This window comes from Rutilus rutilus, assembly GCF_951802725.1.
Source record: "Rutilus rutilus genome assembly, chromosome: 2".
Classification (NCBI taxonomy): Eukaryota; Metazoa; Chordata; class Actinopteri; order Cypriniformes; family Leuciscidae; genus Rutilus; species Rutilus rutilus.
Genome location: NC_140210.1, coordinates 43,604,209 through 43,629,247, shown reverse-complemented (window position 1 = coordinate 43,629,247; position 25,039 = coordinate 43,604,209). Strand labels below are relative to the sequence as shown.

Here is a 25,039-nt window from a genome sequence, read left to right as displayed (position 1 = left end):
TTTGCCTGTTTTGTTTCATACCAAAACATTAGGGCAAGTGCCATGTAGAGGACTTGCATTGCCATTTGGTAGTATTTATTTTAAGTTATATTAAAATGTTCAAATTTCCCAGTATGTCCATGTGGTATTATTATTATTTTTTTTCTGTAATTAAGTTGTGATGTTTTAATGCTGCATCATCTATATACTTGTCTATATATATATACACACTCTCTCACTCTCTCTCTCTCTCTCTCACTCACTCTATCATTTTTAACAAAGGATAATAGTTAATTTTTTAAGAGAAGCATAAATAATGAATAAAATTACTCATAAAACAGGAACATGACAATACCAAACAAAAAAAACAAAATTAGGTTGATTTATTAAGGAAAATGCATATAGTTCAGTCAGTGCATAAGGGTTTGCTTTAATTCAACCAAATGACTATCAAACTAACAAAAAAACTGTATGACAGAAATATATAGGCTAGTCCTGACATAAAAAAACTAATTCTCAAAATCCCGAAAGTCAATCCGGAATAGCAGGAGGCCAGTCGACGTCTACGGACTGAAACACACAGACACAGGAAGGAGGGAATATTAGAGATTTTGGAGATAACGTGCATCTGTGACTCGTGATATTGCATATTTCATGAGACGCACCTCGACGTCCAGCTCCAGAATATCAGCGTCGGTGTTCATGAGGTCACAGAGGTTGGGTTTAGTGCGGCCGAAGTCTCCGTGCACAAACTCTTTAATGTAACTGCAGTGACGTCCGTGAAGGGAAACCACCACAATTAAAAGTACACTGAAGAACACTATTAATATTAATAATATTTCTCAATATTGATATTTTACTAGGGATGCACGATATATCGGCCACCATATCGGTAACGGCCGATGTATGGTCATTTTTAATGTTATCGGTATTGGCCTGATAAGAAAATTTGGCTGATATATAAAAGCCGATAAATAATGTATTATGTCCTTCAGCTGAGACGGCTCAGATTCACACTGTTCAACATGACGGTTTTGAATTGCTTGAAATATGATTGAAATCACTTCAAAAAAGTTTTTAAAAAAAGTAAAGTGCAACATGTGCAGCACAAGTCTGTCATATCGGCTACATAAAATCATAATGAGAACATTATAATTGTGTACATGACTTTTGTTTTTGTAATCAGGCTCTCAAAAATTACATAAAGATTTAGATTTACATTTTATCAGCCAATATATCTGTTATCGGCTTTCAAATATAAAGAATTATCAGTATCGGCCAAAATGTTAATATCGGTGCATCCCTAGTTTTTAGTGGGTTTTTTTTTTTTTATCAGTCTTGGTGAGCAGAAGAGACAAAAAAATCTTTGAAGCAGTAGTGTAGATGTTTGTGTAGTAATTGTCAGTACCTCACACATAAGAACTATGTTGTGAATGTGTGTTTGGGAAGGATACGTCCCGGCCTGTGTGCACAGCTTCAAGGTGAAGTGGTGTGTGTCGAGGTGAATGGCGCTCATGGAGTGGACGAGTCTCTGTCGGACCGCCAGCGGCCGGCGATGCAGGACTCTCAGCGGAGTCTTCTGAGCGATCTTCAGATCCTAAACACACACACACACACACACACTCATTAAGACGTCTCTTCTCAAGCCTCCTACTCAAACAGATCACACAGCACAGAAAGACCTTGATGTTTCTTAGGAAGTCCAGATCCGTGTCGTCGATGGCTTTCTGAGTCCAGATGAGGGCGCTGTAGGTTTTGGTCTTCTCCTCTTCGCCCTCTTTCATGCGGCTTGTTGCATCCCTGCAGAAATACACTTGAAATTACTTGGGCTGGATCGAAAAGGTTGATCTCTCGATTCTCATTTTGATGAACCGATATTGATTCATAAATATCGTTAATTTTAGCACTCAATATTATAGTATGGGGTTTTCTGTATAGTTTTCAGTGTGTACTTGCCATGTACTGTACCTGACATATATCCAAATGCATCGATATTGAATGGAAACCGGAATTGAATCGACTTCATATCTTTACATCTTATATTTGTGCTTATAGACAACACACACATATACACACTCACACACTCACCTGGTAACAATCTGTAGGTGTCGTACTCTAATTTTGTCAGACGACTGGTTGATCGTCTGCAGGACAGGAGAGAACAGAAATCAAAATTCACATTTTCCATCCTTATTCCCAGAAATGATATAAAGCCAGCCAATCAGATTGCGAGTTTTGAAAAAGATCTTGACATTTTTATCAGCAATATGCATTTGACTGACAATACATGATCTCATTTTGGGACCAATTATACTTTAGAAATATCAGGAATTGACACACTGTGAGAGGACAGAACAGTACCAAACCGTTTCAAAAGGCTTTAATATATTGCAAGTATAAATGCATGAGTAATCATGACTGTTACTGATACTAAAGATTCCCGAAGAGCAGTAAAACTACACCTCCTGTAGTTGTTTGATCTCAGTCCTGCTGAATTTGGTTCGATGTGGGTTCAGAAGCTCCAGAGCGAACGGTCGACCTGAGAAACAACACGTCAATTAAAGCAAACACATGACCGCTTTGACACAAACCTCAATTGTGTCGCATATAAGGCAAAATTAGTGTGGAAAAAAGGTAGAGTGTGTGTTTTACCGTTTCCCAGAGTCCTCACATCCACGTCTTCTCGTCCGGAAGATGAGAAGTTAAAACCTACGCGGATGAGACAGGAAAAAAGACTCACCGGTAAACCTCGCAGGTCTGAAATCGATCTGTGCATCATATACGTCACATCATATCATGTGCATCATATACGTCGTGCCGACACACACTCACCGTCAGCTCTGAAGGAGGACAGGAGCGGAGCGGCGATCAGCTCCTCCACGGATCCATCCATCCGCCTCTCTCCATCGATCACCCACGGCGTCTGCGGGAGCTCCCGGGAAAACTTATTGTACCGACCTGCGGAGACGGTAAGATTTGTTTTGTTTTTTTTCTAAAGAAAATAATACTTTTATTCAGCAAAGATGCATTAAACTCATTAAAAGTGACGATTAAAACATTTATAATGCTAAAAAAATGTATCTATTTCAAACAAATGCTGTTCTTTTTAACTTTCTATTCATCAAAAAATCCAAAAAAATATATATATCAATAACAATATGAAGCAGCACAACTGTTTTCAACATTGATAATAATCAGAAATGTTTCTTCATATCAGAATGATTTCTGAAGTATCATGTGACACTGAAGACTGGAGTAATGATGCGGAAAATTCAGCTTTGATTACAGGAATAAATTACATTTACATTTCTATTACAATAGAAAACAGTTATTTTAAATTAAAATAATATTTCCCAATATTACTGTATTTTTGATCAAATGAACAAAGCCTTGGTGAGAAAAAATAAAAAAATCGTACCAACCCCATACATACACATATATACACATATATATATATATATATATATATATATTAGGGGTGACCCCGAATAGTCGAAGATTCGATGCTTCGATAGGAGGAGCCTGATTCGACTACCGATCTCATGGTCGAATCTTCGCAGAGGTGTTAACGAGGATCATGCCCCTTTGGCTATATGAGGGCGCTCAATTTCACATAGAACTAGCTTTTATGTCAATACGTTAATATTCAGCCTATTATGATAATGCTGTATATAAAAATGTGCAAAGAAAGAAGCTTTTAATAAAAAAAATTTAACGTGCGTGAATAAATCCAAACACCCGTGACAGATTTAAGTTTCACTTTCGATCCGTGACCGACAGAGGAGCGTCTTGGCGGCAAGGATTTAAATCTTTAACAATGTCTGGGATAAGAAAATCTAAAGTGTGGATGTACACCATCAGAAAGGATATTCTCCAAGGCTGGATTTAGCATCAGGAAAACCATTATCGCACTTCTGCCGGCCAACGTTAACGTTTCACGCATAGACTGGGTTTCACGTTAGAATGTATTTTATCCGCGCGCACAATTTGAAAAGACTCCAACGGACACAGACAGAGTGAAAGACTGGATTTGTTCTCTCGATCAGGTAGGGTACAAGTGATTTCAAAACTTTTCAGCCGGTTCTAATTTGATTTTTGGATGCTGTGAACATTTTTAGCTAAAAAGACTGCCACTCCAGTTTAGCATTTATTGTTGTTTCTGCAGTTAAAAAGACAAAGTTGAAAATTCTGGCTACTATCGTTATTTTTATAATTTCTTTATTTTTATTTTATTTATTAATCTGTCAGGGTTATCTAATCTAACTATTTGTGGCTTGTGTTTTGAATATATGTTCCCCTGCACTTTAGGCATTTTGCACACATTTGCTCCTCATCTTGTGACTTGATTCTAATTTATTTCGTTTTGTATTTTTTATTTATTAGAAAGGTATAGGCCTATTCTGTTCTAATTTAATTTTAGTAAATTAATTGTTTATTTTTTCGGTGCATCGATGTTGTGCTGTAGGCTGGCCTGCTCGCACAGGTAATTTAGGCGATTTAATTTGATTTGCATGTGAAATGCAAATCCTGTCTGCAGTGTGGCCTTTCTGGAGTTATGTTATTTCTTAGTTTTATTGATCCAAAATGTTTTTATAAATTTTCTTCTATATCTTTGTGTGATTTTCTGTACATCGCGGCTTTGAAACGTTAAAGCCCCGCCCCCATACACATGATTCGACTATTAGTCGACTATAGGCAAGACATGACGATTCTGATTCGACTATGAAAATCCATAGTCGGGGACAGCCCTAATATATATATATATATATATATATATATATATATATATATATATATATATATATATATATATATAAATCACACTAAAATGGACAATTCAATTGACAGTCCTACTAACAACATAAATCTGATGTTTAGTAAGTATTTGGACGTACCTGCTATAAAGACAGACGTGTGGAGACATGAGGTGTCCAGCGCTGTACATCTGGTGTTTGGCTTCTTCGGGGGACATGGGTAATTCCTGCACACAACATCCAACATTTAAAGGGAAGCACCAAAAGCTGTCTCAAGCGAGCATGAACACCACAGACACTGACCGGCTGAACTTCTCATCAGAGATCTTCTCCAGAGCTTTGACCACCGCCATCCTGGTGAAGATGGACTGAGGGACAGAGACCCAGAGGATTACAATTACACTACTTTTATATTTCAAACAGGCACTTTTGAACTTTAAACAGGACCTATTATGCTTTTTTACATGTTCATCTTTCTTTAGTGTGTGATGTTGCTGTTTGAGCATGAAAAAGGTCTGAAAAGTTACAAAGTCACTCCGACAGGAGTTATTCTCTATATCAGTGTCACTGTTTCTGAACTCCCTGAAACGCCTCTATTGTAGTCATGAGTTTGCTTTCGGGAACAAACACGTCACAATATTCCTCATTTAAATAATTCCCGCCAAAGGCATACACTAAATAAAGGGGCGGGACCTGGTTGAGTGAGTTAGTAGTGTGTTAAACTCGTGGTTATGGTAAAGGACGTGACATTTCCCAAACGCGCTCAAAGCGATTGACCAATCACAACACACTGGTCCAGCCGACCAATCAGAGCACAGTGTGTTTTTCAGAAGGATGGGCTTCATAGAGACAGGAACTAAACAGAGCGTTACAGACAGACTGGGAAGAGAAGAGCTGCAACAATGTCAAACATGTGAAAAACAATGTGTTTATGAACATTCAAGCATGAAAACCTATTTTAGTAGAGACCAAAAATTGAAAAAGTGCATAATAGGTCCTGTTTAAAGGATAGTGGAGAGAAACGGGAACGCAGATTGAGGACTGCAATCACAATATGGGAAAAATGGGAAAGCTTACCGCTTTGTTTTTGGTGGGTTTGAAACAGTCTGGACAGGTGTTCGCTCTGCCCAAAGAAAGACACAAACATGTTAATCAGAAAGTGACATAATTTGGACCCATTCTACATGATGACAAGACGATTATATTTACATTTATGCGTAAAAGCGTCTGCTAAATGCATAAATGTAACATGTAAATACTTTAATTCCATATTCACAATTGTTCAGCAAGTTGCAGTATCGCCTGCATTAGTCAAGCTCAACCATTCGACCCTGCCACTAAAGTTGATGCAGTGCATGAAAACCATCAAACCAACACTTATGGTCATTGACCCACTTACAAGAAATGACAGTCCTCCTCGGTTTCTGGGTGTATAAACCCGACGCTCACTTCACACGGACTCTGCGGATCACAGAATGAAGATCAGAGATTAAATAACAGGCAATTCCTGACAGAAAGCCAGCAGTTTCCCAGCAGGAGGAGGACTCACATTGGCCAGGACAGCAGCTCCCAGTTCCTGGCCAATCTTTCCCTGTACGGCCCACTTGAACGCGTCCTTCACCTGGATGACATCATCTTTCCCTAAACACATGCTCTTCTCCCTGGAAACACAAAAGTGGAGTTAAACGCAGCCCAGGAGAGAGGAGAACCCCTGCTTTAAACAGATGCGGTTGCTAGGATAGATGGGAAATGTGTGCTGCTCACATACCTGACTTCCTTTCTGACATGCAACCAGCAGGAGTGCTTTAAAAATGCACAGAGAAACACATTTTGTCCAGATTAGTATCATGAAAGTAGATGATAAACGGATCATCTGTGGAGGGCAGGACTCACCTCTCTGACGGACAGCTGAGCAGGGAGAGATACGGTCAGCACTAGACTGTCAAACTCAAACTGCTGCTTTTTCACAGCATCTGACACCTGTGGATGAAAACACTAAACATTACAGCCACACAGTATCACAATATAGATATAAAAACATAACAAAGTATATAGGTAACACTCTACAATAAGATATCGCTAGTTAATGCATTAACTAGCAACGAGCAATATACAGTGGGTACGGAAAGTATTCAGACCCCCTTAAATTTTTCACTCTTTGTTATATTGTAGCTATTTGCTAAAATCATTTAAGTTCTTTTTTTTTCCTCATTATTGTACACACAGCACCCCATATTGACAGAAAAACACAGAATTGTTGACATTTTTGCACATTTATTAAAAAAGAAAAACTGAAATATCACATGGTCCTAAGTATTCAGACCCTTTGCTGTGACACTCATATATTTAACTCAGGTGCTGTCCATTTCTTCTGATCATCCTTGAGATGGTTCTACACCTTCATTTGAGTCCAGCTGTGTTTGATTATACTGACTGGACTTGATTAGGAAAGCCACACACCTGTCTATATAAGACCTTACAGCTCACAGTGCATGTCAGAGCAAATGAGAATCATGAGGTCAAAGGAACTGCCTGAAGAGCTCAGAGACAGAATTGTGGCAAGGCACAGATCTGGCCAAGGTTACAAAAACATTTCTGCGGCACTTAAAGCTGCATTCAGTAACTTCGGGATTTCTTTTGGTCATACCTAGGATATCCAGAACCACCAAAGGTGGGAGAGCATTTTCACATTTAGCTCCAAAACTCTGGAATAGCCTTCCTGATAGTGTTCGTTGCTCAGACTCGCTCTCCCAGTTTAAAACTAGATTAAAGTCGCATCTCTTCAGCCAGGCATTCATATAATATTTTTAATCTTACAGTTCAAACTACAATCCGGCCTCTAGTTAATAAACGCAAGAGGAGAACTGGCCCCCGACTGAGCCTGGGTTCTCCCAAGGTTTTTTTTCTCCATTGGGTCACCTGATGGAGTTTTAGGACACCAGTAGGTCACTTGATGGAGTTTTTCGGTTCCTTGCCACTGTTGCCTTTGGCTTGCTCAGTTGGGGATATTCTGGGGATATCTAATTTGATTTTATCAATAAATTCCACTAGAAACAAACCTTGTTGTATTATTTTAATTTAATACTGTGAAGCTGCTTTGATACAATCTGCATTGTGAAAAGCGCTATACAAATATACTTGACTTGACTTGACTTGACTTCTTCGCTGAATTCTCGCTTTTTGCTCACAGGTTTCTCTCTAGAGCTCCCCCCACAGCTTCGGAATAGATATTTGACAACACTGTTGTAAAAACTCGTTGGCTATTCTCAGACAACAAAGGCTAGTAGATCAACGACATCAAAGCAGATGGGACATTCTTTAAAACGTCTTCCTTATTCGGGTTCGAACAGCGTGAGGGAGCGTAATAATGACAGCATTTTAGCAGATTTCTTTTGGCCGTAAAGCAATTGTTTACATCGCGAGACCTGATATCACGCGAGACTTCCTGACGCGGCAGCCGGCGGCCCGCCGGCTCAAAGTTGCAAGTGCGCATTTTTCGCTCACGGGCACCAGGGGGGTGCGAAACGACCACCATTCAACCCGAAATAAGTAATATAACCATTCCAATGACTCCGAAGCTGTTCAGATAAGGTAAAAAAAGTTACTTAGTTCACCTTTAAGGTTCCTAAGAGCACAGTGGCCTCCATAATCCTTAAATGGAAGACGTTTGGGACGACCAGAACCCTTCCTGCTCAGCTACTGTTCGGACGCTCTTGCTTACTGCTCCGCGCTTTGCTCTATCGCTTTTACATTTTATCTCCTATTTTTTCTATTTTTGATTTCCTTTATTTTATTTCCTTTTATCACCTAATTTTAACTTCAGCAAATCAGCACAGTGCTCATACGACAAAGTTTGGATTACTACAAAAACTGAGAATTCTTTTACCCGACCAGCTTACATACCGGGAAAGGAAAACACAACTGCCTACAAGGATAAGAGAAAATGCCTCTTCTGGAATCTACTTGCTGCACTAACTGCCACAGACTTTTACAAAGGATTGCAGTTCTAGAAACAAAGTTACTTACGGGACCACCAAACCAGACGGAGCACACAACAGAGCTTCGTCATGGACACCCTCAGCATACCGGTGAGTCCCATGAAACTAGTACTCCTCGACAGGTAGAGAAACAAGCCGATCGACTTACTAATCGATGGCACAAACAGGGAGCGAGACCCAAAGGCACTCGAGACATCAGATTGTCACGAGCATCACATATTACCGCAGTAGCATCCTCTACCCCAGATACAGCTCTGACAAGGATTGCAAACACTGGCCTCCTACCACCGCCTATACATCTTGAGAACAGATTTGAAGTACTAATGAATGTAAATGAGGAATCCACAAATGTGATGAATGTGATCGAACACAGACTGAATAGGCCAGTAGCTAACACTGATGCTAACTGGCGCTCAAGGTCGAGCAGACAGCGGCACTCAGCTCAGAGCGCAGCCGAGCCCAGGACTCTGATAGTGGGGGACTCCATAATCAGAAACATTAGCAATAGGGATACAACTACGTGCTGCCTTCCACAAGCAACAACTTCTGATATAAACAGGGAACTTCAGAACATTCTGATGAAACATAAGACTGCAAATCGACTCATCATACATGTGGGGAAGAATGATATTCATAAAGAAGGATTTCAATGAACTTTTTGAAACACTTAAAAGACTGAAAGTTGAAACATTCATCAGTGGACCACTACCAGCAAGAGGAACAAACAGGTTTTCACGGTTGCTTGGGCTAAATACATGGCTGCAAAAAACCTGCAATATAAAAGCAGTGAACTTCATTGACAATTTCAATCTTTTCTGGAGTCAACGACAACTGTTTCATCGGGACGGCCATCACCCAAACAAACTTGGTTCAAGAGTGTTAAAGGACAATATCTACTTCTCCCTAAATCATCCTTCTGCGGTTTGTGCCAATCCACTCAATCTGAATGGCACACACACACCTGGACACAGTATGAATGACCACGGGACTTCACTTCAGCAGCAAAATGGACATGATAACACCACTCCGCCACAACAACCTCTGCTCACGGACACAATCTCAGCTGAGCCCTGCACACAGAGCTCACCACAGACAGCCATATCAGAACTGCTTGAAGATTTAGCACCCAAGGACGACTTCCTGGAAAACAGCCAGGGAAGCCAGGACAGCATATTACAGCCTCCTATAACACCGGAGCAACAGCCCCTTTCACCAGACACTTTCTCCCTCTCGCCTGCAACGCCACTACTGTGCTTCTCACAGAAAATGGAAGAACTGGTGCATGCTGGAACCAGACTATCCCACTCTTTTGCTGCAAGCCCCCAGATACCAACTAAAAAAAGACAGGCACCACTACCACCAAAGCCTGCGGGCCCAGCTCGCCCTCCCCCTCCTGTGAGAGCTCTTCGGCCTCTGCCACAACGCCAGGGCCCACACCCTCCTCCTTCTGCTCGAGGTGAACCAAAAACAACTGATACCAGCTCTCAGTGATATGTGTCGGGTCCCCGTTTTGATAACAGTAACTTTCTCAAATGTTTACAAAACAAGCGGGAACCCAGTGTGCCTGTATCTTTCTCTATTGCTGTTCTATTACATGATAGAAAGTCTAAGGCCTTCAATAGCCGTGCAGCAAACCCAACTAATCTGGTGCCTATTACACGTCAAACTAATATTGCTGTGGGGAAAAGTAAGTCTGTTAAGTTAGCTCTTTTAAACATTCGCTCACTTAAAAATAAATCACTTCTAGTCAACGACTTAATAACCACAAACAACCTGGATTTTATGCTTCTAAATGAAACCTGGCTAGAAGACAGCTGCAGTGCAACAATCCTCAATGAAGCAGCCCCTCCTAACTTTACTTTTATGAGTGTCTGCAGAGCTGTTAAGAGAGGTGGGGGTCTAGCTGCTCTTTTTAAAGATATCTATCAATGTAAGCAAATATCATTTGGGAATTACCCGTCTTTCGAATATCTGGGTATTGTGTTAAAAGGTGCTCCACGCATTTTACTTATCATTATTTACAGGCCGCCAAAATACTCTCCAGCCTTCACTGAGGACTTTACAGAACTGTTATCAACAATTACCTCAGAGTTTGACTGTTTTGCCATTGCTGGAGATTTTAACATTCACATAGATAATGCAGAAAACAATATGGCAAAAGAAATCAAAACTGTTTTTAAAACTTTTGATCTGACTCAGCATGTTCATGGACCCACACACAATCGTGGACACACTCTAGATTTACTTATCAGTAAGGGTCTAAACATTTCATCGATTGTTATTAAGGATGTAGCACTGTCTGATCATTTCTGTATTTTCTTTGATATATTGATCTCTCCTGCCACTGAAGCTAGATCTGTGTCTGTCAAGAAGAGATGCTTAAATGAGAACACTAGTGTCCTATTTATGAAGGCTATATCCTTAACACCAAGCATATCTGCTGACTCTGTTGATTTTCTCCTTGATTCTTTTAACTCAAAAGTTAAAGGTGTAATTGATGATATTGCTCCTGTTAAAGTCAGGAAGAAGAGTGGCAGACAAAAAGCACCTTGGAGAAACTCAACAGCAGTGCAAAATATGAAAAGACAATGCAGAAAAGCAGAGCGCATGTGGCGGAAGACAAAACTTGTAGTCCATTATAACATCTACAAAGACAGCCTTCATGCCTTCAATATGGAACTAGGCAAAGCTAGACAGACTTTCTTCTCAAATATTATAAACAGCAATTTAAACAACACACGCACTCTTTTTGCTACTGTAGAGAGACTGACAAACCCCCCAAGCCAGATTCCCAGTGAAATGCTCTCAGACAGCAAGTGCAGTGAGTTTGCTTCTTTCTTCTCTGAGAAAATCAATAATATCAGAAAGGTGATCAGCACATCCTTGACTTGCGCTGGGGTCAGACAGATCAAACCACCTGAGAAAGTAGTTACTATGTCTGATTTCAAAGAAATTGATGGCAAAATTTTGGAAGACACCGTACAGCACCTTAAAACATCAACCTGCGCTCTTGACACACTTCCCACATCGTTTTTCAAAAGTGTGTTAAACAGTTTAGAAGCAGATCTTCTAGAAGTGGTAAATGCTTCACTTCTCTCTGGGAGTTTTCCAAACTCCCTAAAAACTGCAGTTGTCAAGCCCCTCCTGAAAAAGAGCAATCTGGATAAGACCATATTAAGCAACTATAGACCGATCTCAAATCTTCCTTTCATAGGCAAGATCATTGAAAAAGTTGTCTTCAATCAGCTGAACAAATTCTTATGCTCGAATGGATACTTTGACAATTTTCAATCTGGTTTCCGACCGCACCACAGCACAGAGACAGCGCTCATAAAGATAATAAACGATATTCGCTTAAATACTGACTCAGGCAAATTATCAGTGCTGGTACTACTCGACCTCAGTGCTGCATTTGACACTGTCGATCACAACATACTTCTGGACAGGCTGGAAAACTGGGTGGGGCTTTCTGGGATAGTCCTAAAATGGTTCAGGTCATACTTAGATGGGAGAGGTTATTATGTGAGTATAGGAGACCATAAGTCTGAGTGGACATCCATGACATGCGGAGTCCCTCAAGGCTCAATTCTTGCACCACTCCTGTTCAACCTGTATATGCTCCCAATGAGCCAAATAATGAGAAAGAACCAAATTGCTTACCACAGCTATGCAGACGACACACAGCTCTACTTAGCCCTATCGCCTAACGATTACAGCCCCATTGACTCCCTGTGCCAATGCATTGATGAAGTCAACAGTTGGATGTGTCAAAACTTTCTTCAGTTAAACAAAGACAAAACTGAAGTCATTGCGTTTGGAAACAAAGATGAAGTTCTCAAGGTGAACGCATACCTTCACTCTAGGGGTCAAACAACTAAACATCAAGTCAGGAATCTTGGTGTGACACTAGAGTCAGACCTTAGTTTCAGTAGTCATGTCAAAGCAATAACTAAATCAGCATACTATCATCTGAAAAATATTGCAAGAATAAGATGCTTTGTTTCCAGACAAGACTTAGAGAAACTTGTGCATGCTTTCATCACCAGCAGGGTGGATTATTGTAATGGACTCCTCACTGGACTTCCCAAAAAGACCATAAGACAGTTGCAGCTCATACAGAACGCTGCCGCCAGGATTCTGAGCAGAACCAGAAAATATGAACATATCACACCAGTCCTCAGGTCTTTACACTGGCTCCCAGTTAAATTTAGGATTGATTTTAAAGTATTATTACTGGTATATAAATCATTCAATGGCCTAGGACCTCAATACATTGCAGATATGCTCACTGAATATAAACCCAACAGATCACTCAGATCATTAGGATCATATCAGCTAGAAATACCAAGGGTTCACTCTAAACATGGCGAGTCCGCTTTTAGCTATTATGCCAGCCGCAGCTGGAACCAGCTTCCAGAGGAGATCAGACGTGCTCCTACAGTAGTCACATTCAAATCCAGACTCAAAACACATCTGTTTAACTATGCATTTACTGAATGAGCACTGTGCCAATGTTCGTCCGACTGTTTGTACTGTATTTTATTTTGTATTCTTCTAAACTGTTTTAATTATTCTTATTTCTTTTTATTATTTTAATTTCTTCTATGTAAAGCACTTTGAATTGCCATTGTGTATGAAATGTGCTATATAAATAAACTTGCCTTGCCTTGCCTTGCCTTGCCTTCCTAGAGCTGGCCGTCCGGCCAAACTGAGCTATCGGGGGAGAAGAGCCTTGGTGAGAGAGGTAAAGAAGAACCCAAAGATCACTGTGGCTGAGCTCCAGAGATGCAGTCGGGAGATGGGAGAAAGTTGTAGTAAGTCAACCATCACTGCAGCCATCCACCAGTCGGGGCTTTATGGCAGAGTGGCCAGACGGAAGCCTCTCCTCAGTGCAAGACACATGAAAGCACACCTGAAGGACTCCAAGATGGTGATAAATAAGATTCTCTGGTCTGATGAGACCAAGATAGAACTTTTTGGCCTTAATTCTAAGCGGTATGTGTGGAGAAAACCAGGCACTGCTCATCACCTGTCCAATACAGTCTCAACAGTGAAGCATGGTGGTGGCAGCATCATGCTGTGGGGGTGTTTTTCAGCTGCAGGGACAGGACGACTGGTTGCAATCGAGGGAAAGATGAATGCGGTCAAGTACAGGGATATCCTGGACGAAAACCTTCTCCAGAGTGCTCTGGACCTCAGACTGGGCCGAAGGTTCACCTTCCAACAAGTAGAAGACAATGACCCTAAGCACACAGCTAAAATAACGAAGGAGTGGCTTCACAACAACTCCGTGACTGTTCTTGAATGGCCCAGCCAGAGCCCTGACTTAAACCCAATTGAGCATCTCTGGAGAGACCTGAAAATGGCTGTCCACCAACGTTTACCATCCAACCTGACAGAACTGGAGAGGATCTGCAAGGAGGAATGGCAGAGGATACCCAAATCCAGGTGTGAAAAGCATCTTTCCCAAAAAGACTCATGGCTGTATTAGATCAAAAGGGTGCTTCTACTAAATACTGAGCAAAGGGTCTGAATACTTAGGACCATGTGATATTTCAGTTTTTCTTTTTTAATACATGTGCAAAAATGTCAACAATTCTGTGTTTTTCTGTCAATTGTAGGGTGCTGTGTGTAAGAACTTAAATGAAAAGAACTTAAATGATTTTAGCAAATGGCTATGGAAGCTTGTTTCCGCCACAGAATAAAAAAATTTAAGAGATAATTGCGACTTTTTATCTCACAATTGCGAGTTTACATCTCGCAATTCTGACTTTATTTCTCAGAATTTTGAGATATAAAGTCAGAATTGCGTGAAATAAAGTCGCAATTGTGTGTTATAAAGTCAGAATTGTGAGATAAACTATTCTGAAAAAAAAAAAAAAAAGTCTGTCTTTTTTTCCCCTTAGAATTCCCTTAGAATTGGACTTTATATCTCGAGAAAATATGTCAGAATTGCGAGATGTAAACTCCCAATTGCGTGTTATAAAGTCAGAATCGCGTGATATAAAGTCGCAATTGCGAGAAAAAAAGTCAGAATTCTGACTTTATAACACGCAATTGCGACTTTATATCTCGCAATTCTGACTTTATAACACGCAATTCTGACTTTATTTCACGCAATTCTGACTTTATATCTCGCAATTCTTACTTTATAACACGCAATTGCGACTTTATTTCACGCAATTCTGACTTTGTATCTCACAATTCTGAGAAATAAAGTCAGAATTGCGAGATGTAAACTCGCAATTGTGAGATAAAAAGTCAGAATTCTGACTTTATAAGATGCAATTGCGACTTTATTTCACGCAATTCTGACTTTATATCTCGCAATTCTTACTTTATAACACGCAATTGCGACTTTATTTCACGCAATTCTGACTTTGTATCTCGCAATTCTGAGAAATAAAGTCAGAATTGCGAGATGTAAACTCGCAATTGTGAGATAAAAAGTCGCAATTATCATTTAATTTTTTTTATTTTGTGGCGGAAACAAGCTTCCATAAATGGCTGCAATATAACAAAGAGTGAAAAATTTAAGGGGGTCTGAATACTTTCCGTACCCACTGTATTTCTACAGCTTCTATTAACCTTTGCTAATGTTAGTTAATACAAATGTTTCTTCACAGTGCCTTAATTTTAACAGATGCAACTTTTGATCTTAAAAATGTTTTAGTGAGATTAGGATTAGCTATGAAGATTAGTAAATGCTTACAAAGTGTTGTTTATTGTTAGTTCATGTTAACTAACGTTACCAAAAGATTATCGTAAAGTGTTGCCAAAATATATATTTGCATGAAGAATACATTTTTGTTTATTAATTATATATGTATGTACACACACACACATACAGTAGTGGCCAAAAGTGAAGTCCAGCCTAGGGAAATTGCCATCTTCACCCTTTATTCACATATAAAAATGCATTAACGGTTTTGTAAAAATATTGTGTAGTTGTCAATTGTTTTATTTGTGATAACGCAAATTGTGCGGACATACTGTACAGGCCAAAAGTTTGGAAACATTACTATTTTTAATGTTTTTGAAAGAAGTTTCTTCATTTATTTAATCAAAAAAAAAAAAAAAAAGTAATATTGTGATATATTATTACAATTGAAAATAATTGGTTTTCAATTTATTATACTTTAAATTTTCATTTATTTCTGTGATGCAAAGCTGAATTTTCAGGATCATTACTCCAGTCTATCACATGATCCTTTAGAAATCATTCTAATATGATGATTCATTATCAAAGTTGGAAACAGTTCTGCTGCTTAATATTTTTTCATAACCTGTGATACTTTTTTAGGATACTTTGATGAATAGAAAGTAAAAATAAAAAAAGAAGCAAGTGTTTTAAAAATAGAAATCTTTTGTAACAACAATATACACTACTGGTCAGTAATTTGGGGTCAGTAATTTTTTTTCTTTCTTTTTTTGAAATAAATCAATAGGGTGAATAGTGGTAAAGTGGGACAATGGGTAAAGTGGGACAGTTAAGCTTTTTAATTTCTATCTTTACATGTAAATCATTCCATTGCTAAAAATCAACACTGAGCTCATCATAAGCAAGTATGTGATAAAAAAAATATAGATTCTGTGGCTATGACATCACTTCCGGGGGTGTGGCACACCATATTCAACAACCTTACAGTGAACCATGATGGTAAAGTAAAATGACATAGCATTCTGAGGTGAATATTGTTAAGCTTATAAAAATTAAAACACTCATGGATCATTTGTAATTGTTATATATTTTGTTATAGGATGTAATGGTGAATCAGAATTTGTAAAAATCACATTCATATGAATCTTTTTTTGTTGTTTTTTATGTGATTTTGACACTGTCCCAGTTTGCCAATAGCGTATTGTTAAACTGGGACAGGGTATTACTGGCAAACTGGGACAGCCATTTAAGTCATTCTAATGGGGAATTGAGTTCCCTTTTTGTATGCCCCTCATAAATTTAGTTAGCTAGCTACATATTTCAACAAAGATTGTAAACTGATTTTAAAAAAACAATGCCAATTCCAAAAAAAAAAAAAAAGAAAGAAAGATGGAGGATACAAGCTTGTATGGCAAACATTTGCAATATTTGCAAAAAACTTTTCAACAAAAAGAAATGAAACTTAGCCTGTGTGGAACAAAATTAGCCTACAAGAATAAATGTTTATGAAGATTTCTATTTTTTAAATTTATATGAAATAAACTAAACCCAATACAAAATATTGTGGACAGGTGAGGGAGGGAGGGGTGGAAATAATCTGCTGTACTTGCATCCCTCCTTAAAAAAAGTGATTTTTATTATTTTCTTGTTGTTGTTTATATTTTTATTGTGTATTTAATTCATTGGGCCTACATTTGAGTAACAATTGAATGTGTTTGAAGTGTCCCAGTTTGCCAATAAGGGTGTCCCAGTTTGACAGTAGCGCCTGGAAAAATGTGGTTTGGGGTCAGTGTGTGTTTGAGGAAGAGTCATCCATCCTGTGTTTAATGTTTCTTTCTTTTTTATTCGGTATAGTAGAGTAGAGCTCTTAAGCTATTTAGAATAGTATCATATGAGGGGCTAAGACATTTGGATCATAAAACATTATGCAGAAGGTAAATGATCAGAAAGTGTCCCACTTTAACACTATTCACCCTACTTTTATTCAGCAAGGATGTGTTAAATTGATAAAAAGTGATAGTAAAGAAGATTTATATTATTAGGAAATATTTTTTTATTTTGAATAAATGCAGTTCTACCAGAAAGACTCGGGAGAATTAATACTGTAACAATAACATTTATTTAGGAGCTCAGCAAGCAATCAGGTTCTTTGGCGTAGGCCCCGTTCATAACTCGCATTCAGAGGGTACTGAATCTGCGAGTCCCGCCTGAAGACGAAGGCGGGGGCGCCGCTCACCCCCAAAGATAGGTGGAATTAAGGATCCGCCGGAACGGGGCCCACCCCCCCAAAAAAAGTTTTTTTTTTTTTTTTTTTTTTTTTTTTATATATACATATATTTTTTAATTAACTCACCGGCCGTGAATCCTGAAGTTCCTAACATAGATAAGAAAGGAAGAGAGAGAGAGAAAAAAAAACAAACAAAAAAACATTAGATTTAGACGAGTACCATCCTTGATTATATCGAATAACCCACTGCCGTCGTGGTTCTAACATATTATTATTATTTATAATAAGAAAATATATATCAACTTTCGAGATACATGGACATATGCTGCTGGTATCCTTGGTTGCACGCATAAAACAGAACCGCCTTTAGATGGACCTATGAGCACGAGCCGTCTTTTGATAGAACACATGGGCCACAGGCCATCTTTTGAAAGAACACATGGGCCACAGGCCATCTTTTGATAGGACACATGGGCCACAGGCCATCTTTTGATAGGACACATGGGCCACAGGCCGTCTTTTGATAAAACGCATGGGCCACAGGCCATCTTTTGATAAAACACATGGGCCACAGGCCATCTTTTGATAGGACACATGGCCACAGCCGTCCTTTAATAGAACACATGGCCGCAGGCCGTCCTTGATAGAACACATAGGCCGCAGGCCATCTTTTGAGAGGACACATAGGCCGCAGGCCGTCCTTTGATAGAGCACGTAGGCCGCAGGCCATCTTTTGAGAGGACACATAGGCCGCAGGCCGTCCTTTGATAGAACACGTGGGCCACAGCCACTTGGTAGTACACTTGGGCCGCAGCCACTTGAAACCATAACATGTAACAACTGTTTAAACAGACGTGAAACCCACGGCCATCTTGGTTTAGTAGCTAGCCATACGATCATAGAATGCCAATCTGCTTTGGCAAAAACACCACCACCAGTAGATAAATAGGAATTTACCTAGATCAAGACTGGAGAGCTTGCTGGGCTTCGAGGATGGATTTTAAATCTGGTCTTATGTAGGACTCGAAAGCCGAGGAGGACCACCTGCCCAAGATTTTGATAGCTGCTGTAGAGATGCCGCGCTCGGCTGCTGTAGTGGCAGCTCCAATTCTGAAGGAATGTCCGGTGAATTGAGAAGGAGATAAGCTGCAGCTTTTGAGAACGGAGTTGAGATGGAACTTGAACCGGTTTTGAGAGAGAGGTGCTCCGTTGGGTAGAATGAAGAGGGGAGAACTAGCAGAATGTCTGAGACGGATTTTTAGGAATTTAGTCATTGAGGAGAAGGGGCAGAAATCGCTACTGATTTTAGAGATAGTTAAAGTAATGCCAGAGCCTTTAGAGTCATTCTTGGAATGTTTAAGAAAGAGTGTGAAAAAATTAGGAAAGAATTGTAAGTCTGAAAAGGAAAGACCGCGTGCTGGATCGAATGTATTGGTTGGTGAAGTAAATTCTCCTGGACGCATAAAGCCGTAGAAAGCTGTAAGAAATACAGCTTCTAGCAGAGTGTTGATATATTTGGAAAAGAGGCCGTTGCGAACTGCAATGATTAACCTATGAATTAAAGGTAACGTCAAAGGCAGCCTTTTGTCAGGGGACACGATAGAAGTTTTAGCCATACCTTTGAGCATGAGGCGAATAGGAGTAGCGGTGAATAGGCTAGGAGAATCGGGGTTATAATATTTGGCGTAGAATTGAACACCTGCGAGTAATCTACGAATGGAAGAGATTTTTAAATTTCGTTTGTCGAAATTAAACGCGAGAAAGGAGCAAACTGTCGAAATCAAAATAGGGAATAAAGGAAGTTGAAAGGCTAAACAAAACATTGAAAACGAATACCAGGCAGAAGTATAAGCTTTGAGAGTCGATGGAGCAACGCCTTTAGACATGTAAAGTCTGGCTGAGCAAAGCAAATCTTCTAGTATAACGTTGTGGCTGACAGGGGAGGGCAGGGTGTTGGATCCTTGTTGGCTGCGGGGCAGAGCCGTCTGAAGGTCTGAAAACGAAAGCGAGATAGAGCGTCAGCGACAACATTGAAATGGCCAGGTATGTGAGCAGCTTTAATAATGAAGTTGTGGATGACTGACTGCCAAATTAAGCGACGCAGAAAAGGCATGATCATCAGGCAAGATGATCTGCCTTTATTAATAATAGCTACGGTGGCTTCGTTATCGCAAAACATAAGAATGCGTTTCCTAGACCACTCAGGACCCCAGATTACGCTGGCTACGACTAGAGGATAGAGTTCGTATAGCGCTGAAGAGAGTGAACTAGATGTAGAACTAGGAAAATCATTCGGCCATCTCTCTGCGAACCAGTGCCCTTGGAAAAATCCCCCGAACCCGACGGACGGAGCAGCATCGGTGAATAAATGTAAATCTGCGGATGATTCGAAGTTCTCGTTATAGAAAAAAGAAATGCCGTTCCGATCATTTAGTAAGCGAGACCAGAATGTAATATCGGACCGACAACCTTCGTCTAACTGAACCGGATTACTAAGTTCGGGCACGGAATGTGCAGCTGTTAATAGACGCGAAATGAAAGCCCTGCCTTGCGGGATGATGCTCATCGCGAAATTTAGGTGGCCCAAGAGGGACAATAGATCGCGCTTCGAGACGACTGGTAGAGAGGAAAATTTTTCCAGGAAAGATCGGATTCTTATAAGCTTTTCTAGGGGAAGAGAAGCTTGCATCTTAACCGTATCGAGGGAGATACCTAAAAATTCGAGATTGGTGGAGGGGCCCAGAGTTTTCTCTGAAGAGAGGGGAACGCCGACGTCACTGAAAACCTGCTTTAAGATATCGAGGACGGAAGAATGAGGAGAAGGGAAATCGATAAGCAAGAAATCGTCAAGTAAATGCAAAACGAACGGGAGTTTGCAGACGTTCAGCAGGATCCAACACAAAGCTTCCGACAGACTATTGAAGATATGAGGGCTGCTCCTACACCCGAAAGTGAGCCTTACTGCAAAATAGAATTTTGAATCCCATTTAACGCCGAAAAGTGGCCAGTCAGCAGGGTGTATTGGCATGGTTTTAAAAGCGTCTGTTATGTCTGCTTTAGCCAGCCAAGCACCATGGCCAGCTAGCTTGATTAACTGAATAGCGTTGTCCACCGAAGCGTAATGAAGGGAGAATGGTTCGAGGGGAATGCATTCATTAACGCTTAGAATTTTGCTGGAATGGGGAGAAGACATGTCAAAAATGAGACGTTTTTTTTACCAGAGTATTTTCGGGTAGCGACACCAATAGAGTTAATCCTGAAGGGGGAAAAAGGAGGGAAGGCGAAAGGGCCGATAACATAGCCTTTATTGACTTCTTTCTCGAGCAGTGTAAAAACAACGTCGGGCTCGTTCATAGCTGATTGCAAGTTTTTAGCTGAAAAGGATGAAGTGAGTTGTGAGAGAATTCCCACCCTAAACCCTTGAGACAAGCCGGTGATGAGATAATCGACGAAAGATGGATCGGGGTGAGAAGAGAGGTAGCTAGAGAGGTTTGAAATGTTGATAGGTGTGGACGGATGTTTGCTCAGAATTTCTTCTGAAACTGGGCTTTCCTTGTGGTTTGAGGTTTGTATCGGCGTGGGCAGACTGATTTCGGGTGTGGGTCTTTGCACAAGCTGCAAATATGAGCGAAACGACAGTTATTAAATGTACACACAGCTTCGTTAAACTGATTGCAAATAGGATTGTCATTAAATGTTTCAGCGGGGCGTCCTCTGCTGGAGGAGCTGCGTCTTACATTTTCAGTACCGCGGACAGCGGCCTGATCGCGGCTAGAAAAAGCTTTCGGGCAGAAAGCAGCTGAGTGTCCGTGGGCGCTGCATATAGAACATGACAAACTTCTTTGACCGCCGAAATGGCGAACTAGCAATTCAGTATCCGTGATGGACCAGTCGAGTCTTGAATTGTAGAGTGTAATGCAAGACGCGGATTTAGCGGAAAAGGATTTATGATACTCATAGAATAAGGTGCCCCCGTACCTTTGATTAAAGTCTGCCATCATGGATAGATAGAGGTCTAACTCTTCCCTCCTATCTGGAAAAACTTGGCATAGAGTGTCCCTGTAAATGCTGAAAGCAATTACGAACTCTCCGAACGAAAGATTGCGTTGCAAGCGTGGATCGGAAGTTTTAAGGAGCACTGCCACGTCACCGCATTCCACCATTTTCCTGTCGGCAGCAGGCGAAGGGAGAAGTAAAGAAGCCAGGTTGATGTCCTTACCTTGGATAATATTTGACCTGAGATGTGGAGAGACTGTAGCGGCGGCGGGAGGAACGAAACGCCTACCGAAAGCTTGAGCTGGTGTAGATGAGGAGAGATTAAAACTGGGAGAAGCCGGTGAAGCTGAGACGTTTTGGAATGACGGCTGGATCCTGAGAAGAGGAGCGGGCAGAGAGGTCGATGTAGAAGGTAAGCTTGCTGAAATATTACCGGAGAAAGAGGGCCGAGTTGTAGCGGGATCTGGGCTGCTGTCAGGGTTGAAGAGAGAGTTTTCAAAATCTGTCATCTTGGACTGTAATCCTTTGACCGTTTGGGATAGGTTTTGAACTGCGGAAAGGAGCAGCAGATTAGTATCGGGTGGGTCGGCGATTTGAGAAGGAGATATCTCTTGATCCGGTAATGATGTCCTTTTAGCTGAACGAGGTGTAGATTTTGCAGATCTTTTTCTGCTGGCTTTTTTCGGTTGAGCAGAGGTTGTGGCGGCGTCTGGATGTGGAGAAGTAGATGCAGGAGGATTGCCCAGTGTGTTCTGGGCCAAGAGCAGAAGATCTTCTCTAGAAATTCCTTCGCTAGCAGGGATGCCGGCGTCCTCGAGAGCGTTTAATATGAGTTCAGAAGAGCAGCTCGCCCACGAAGAGGTGCGGCATTGAATTCGGGTACTCTGGCGTGTAGCAGAAGGGGATGGCTGAACGAAATCGTCTGAATCTGAGTAGTCACAAATGGATTGGTTATCCTGAGACATGTTTGGTCGGCTACTGTCGCTAGCAGTTGAGTTACTGGAGTGACAGCATCTGCGAACTCAGACATGTGTAAGCGCTGCCCTTTTAAGCTACAGTAAGTGATATAATTGGATAGATGAGGAGGTAATTAATGACGCAAACGATTGAGTCTTCCTGGCAGAACTTGCGCTAGCTTCATTTCTTTTTAACCCTTTATTCATCAAATATATTAGGCAGCAGAACTGTTTCCAACACTCATAATAAATCAGAATATTAGAATGATTTCTAAAGGATCATGTGATAGACTGGAGTAATGATGCTGAAAATTCAGCTTTGCATCACAGAAATAAATGATAATTTAAAGTATAATAATTTGAAAACCAATTATTTTAAATTGTAATAATATATCACAATATTAAAAAAAAAAACTGTATTTTTGATCAAATAAATGCAGGCTTGATGAGCAGAAGAAACTTTTTTCAAAAACATTAAAAATAGTAATGTTTCCAAACTTTCGGCCTGTACTGTAACATTGGCCAGGCTGTCATACAAAGAAATGATGAACACATGCAAAAACAAGAGAGAACCAACAAAATATCAATAACTGATTATGTTGTGGTGAGTCAATGTATGTTTTTTTTTTCTGTAATCATTTTGTTTTTCTACGCATTTCTTTGCACAGTAAAATAAAACCTGTAGCTGTATAATAATAAAATTATTTGCAAAATAATTTTGTCAGATAAATACATTAAGTTTAGTGTTTTGTTCTTCCCTCATATTTAACATGTTTAAAAAAACATCAAATATTTACCTTATATTTTTTATTGTTTAATTGAACTTGTAGAGCCATTAAAAACAAATATCCCCTCCAGACATCACTACTGTATATATGCATATGAGACATTTGAGGTTTTTTTGTATTATTGTATTTTTATTGGAAACGTTCTGTGTGATGGGATTCTTTGTAGATATTACCAAAATGATAAAAAGACACACCTGTTTAGCAAACGTGGGATGACAGAAGTCCTGCAGGACTCCCAAACAGACGGGACAGATGTCTGAGTCCGGCTCGGCGGGCGTAACGCAATCCTCATCCACTCTCATGCGTTTACTGGGCGGGTCGTCAGTCTTGCCCTCACCAGAGGCATCGTGGGACTGCGGGCTGTTTTCCTCACTGACGAAGGCGAGAAGCTCCTTGTGCATGTCCTACAAACAGAAATGCTCATTAAAGGGGTGGCTGATTATGATTTCACTTTTCTAACTTTAGTTAGTGTGTAATGTTGCTGTTTGAGCATAAACAACATCAAGTTTCAACGCTCAAAGTTTAAAGCAAAAGGAGATATTTTCTTTTAAAGAAATTCCTTTTTAAGGACTACAACAAACGGCTGGTAGGGACTACACCACATTCCTTCCGGGTTAGTGACATCACAAACCCTAATATTTACATAAACCCCGACAGACACAAAAAACTGTGCGTTTTTGCTCACCCTTGTGGTGGATTTTTAATAGATAAAATAGTAAACTGTATATTAAACTAACCATGTTTCTAACATCTAACCTTACTTCCTTTTTCAGGCCTAACATGATAACACTTTAAAACACAATGTACTAAAATGTCCTGTCCTGTGTTTTTGCAGCATGACATTTTTGCCATACCCTCTTATTCTATAAAAACTGTTGTATTCATTTAGCTGGTGGGATTCTCAATGGAATTTGTCTGAGATCCTCCGGCCTTGCTTCTTCTTGGGGGAGATTCCCTGAGAACTGCTCGGGAAGATCTCCCGGCCGTGATTAAAGCATTTAAAGGACATTTGCTGAGGTCTGTTTGTCAATTATTCCTGCGCAGGAAGAAAGCTAGTTAGGGAAGCAAGTTAGTTAGGTAGACTATATATTAAGCGTCGATTGGAGACGTTAAGGATCGTCGATTGGAGACGGTCCAGGTATTTATTAAGCATCGATTGGAGACGTTAGGGATCGTCGATTGGAGACGGCCCAGGGAGAGCGTCGATTGGAGATGTCCCCGGTAAACTTAGGTCAGATGAGACAGGACTTAGTTATAGGTTTAGGAAAAAATCTACGACACCCTCAAAAGGTGACAATTTGAATATGCTGTATAAAAATATCTATGGGGTATTTTGAGCTAAACCTTCACATACACTCTCTGCGGACATCAAAGACTTATTTTACATCTTGTGAAAAGGGCATTATACCACCCCTTTAATGCCTGATACATAAACAGTGATTTTGGGGAAGCGGTTGAATGTGAATTTATTTGTTTATGATTAAAAGCCAAATCAGCAGCAATGGCTATATTCATGGCAATCAAAAGTTTCAATTGAATCAGAAATAATTATGATTACAATCAATTCAAAACATAGTTTACAATAATGTAAGAATTTTGGGTTGAGTGTGAAAGACCTCGTATGAGCGTCTGTAAGCGGAGCTGCTTCCCACACAGCAGAAGCGCAGGACAAATCACACA

At 40.2% G+C, this 25,039-nt stretch overlaps 1 protein-coding gene across 1 annotated transcript; it reads right to left on the bottom strand.

The window, feature by feature from the left end:
* Positions 1-343: 343 nt before the first annotated feature.
* On the bottom strand, positions 344-25,039 carry LOC311282609 (tRNA pseudouridine synthase Pus10-like). The gene is made up of 17 exons (XM_084396499.1): positions 24,976-25,039; positions 23,554-23,763; positions 6,627-6,713; positions 6,502-6,536; positions 6,283-6,394; positions 6,133-6,194; positions 5,811-5,856; positions 5,037-5,101; positions 4,875-4,960; positions 2,812-2,937; positions 2,632-2,688; positions 2,442-2,518; positions 2,068-2,123; positions 1,662-1,779; positions 1,434-1,576; positions 645-744; positions 344-549 (listed from the first exon to the last, which is right to left on the bottom strand). The coding sequence occupies exons 2-17, from the start codon at positions 23,758-23,760 to the stop codon at positions 511-513; spliced, it is 1,416 nt and encodes a 471-aa protein (XP_084252625.1). The 5' UTR covers positions 23,761-23,763; positions 24,976-25,039; the 3' UTR covers positions 344-510.

Coding starts and splice junctions, on each gene's coding strand:
- LOC311282609 (XM_084396499.1), bottom strand. CDS start 23,760: ATGCACAAGGAGCTTCTCGCCTTCGTCAGTGAGGAAAACAGCCCGCAG. Junction 4,961..5,036: donor TCTGATGAGAAGTTCAGCCG/GTCAGTGTCTGT, acceptor TGTTGTGTGCAG/GAATTACCCATGTCCCCCGA. Junction 1,577..1,661: donor ACTTCCTAAGAAACATCAAG/GTCTTTCTGTGC, acceptor GTGTGTGTTTAG/GATCTGAAGATCGCTCAGAA.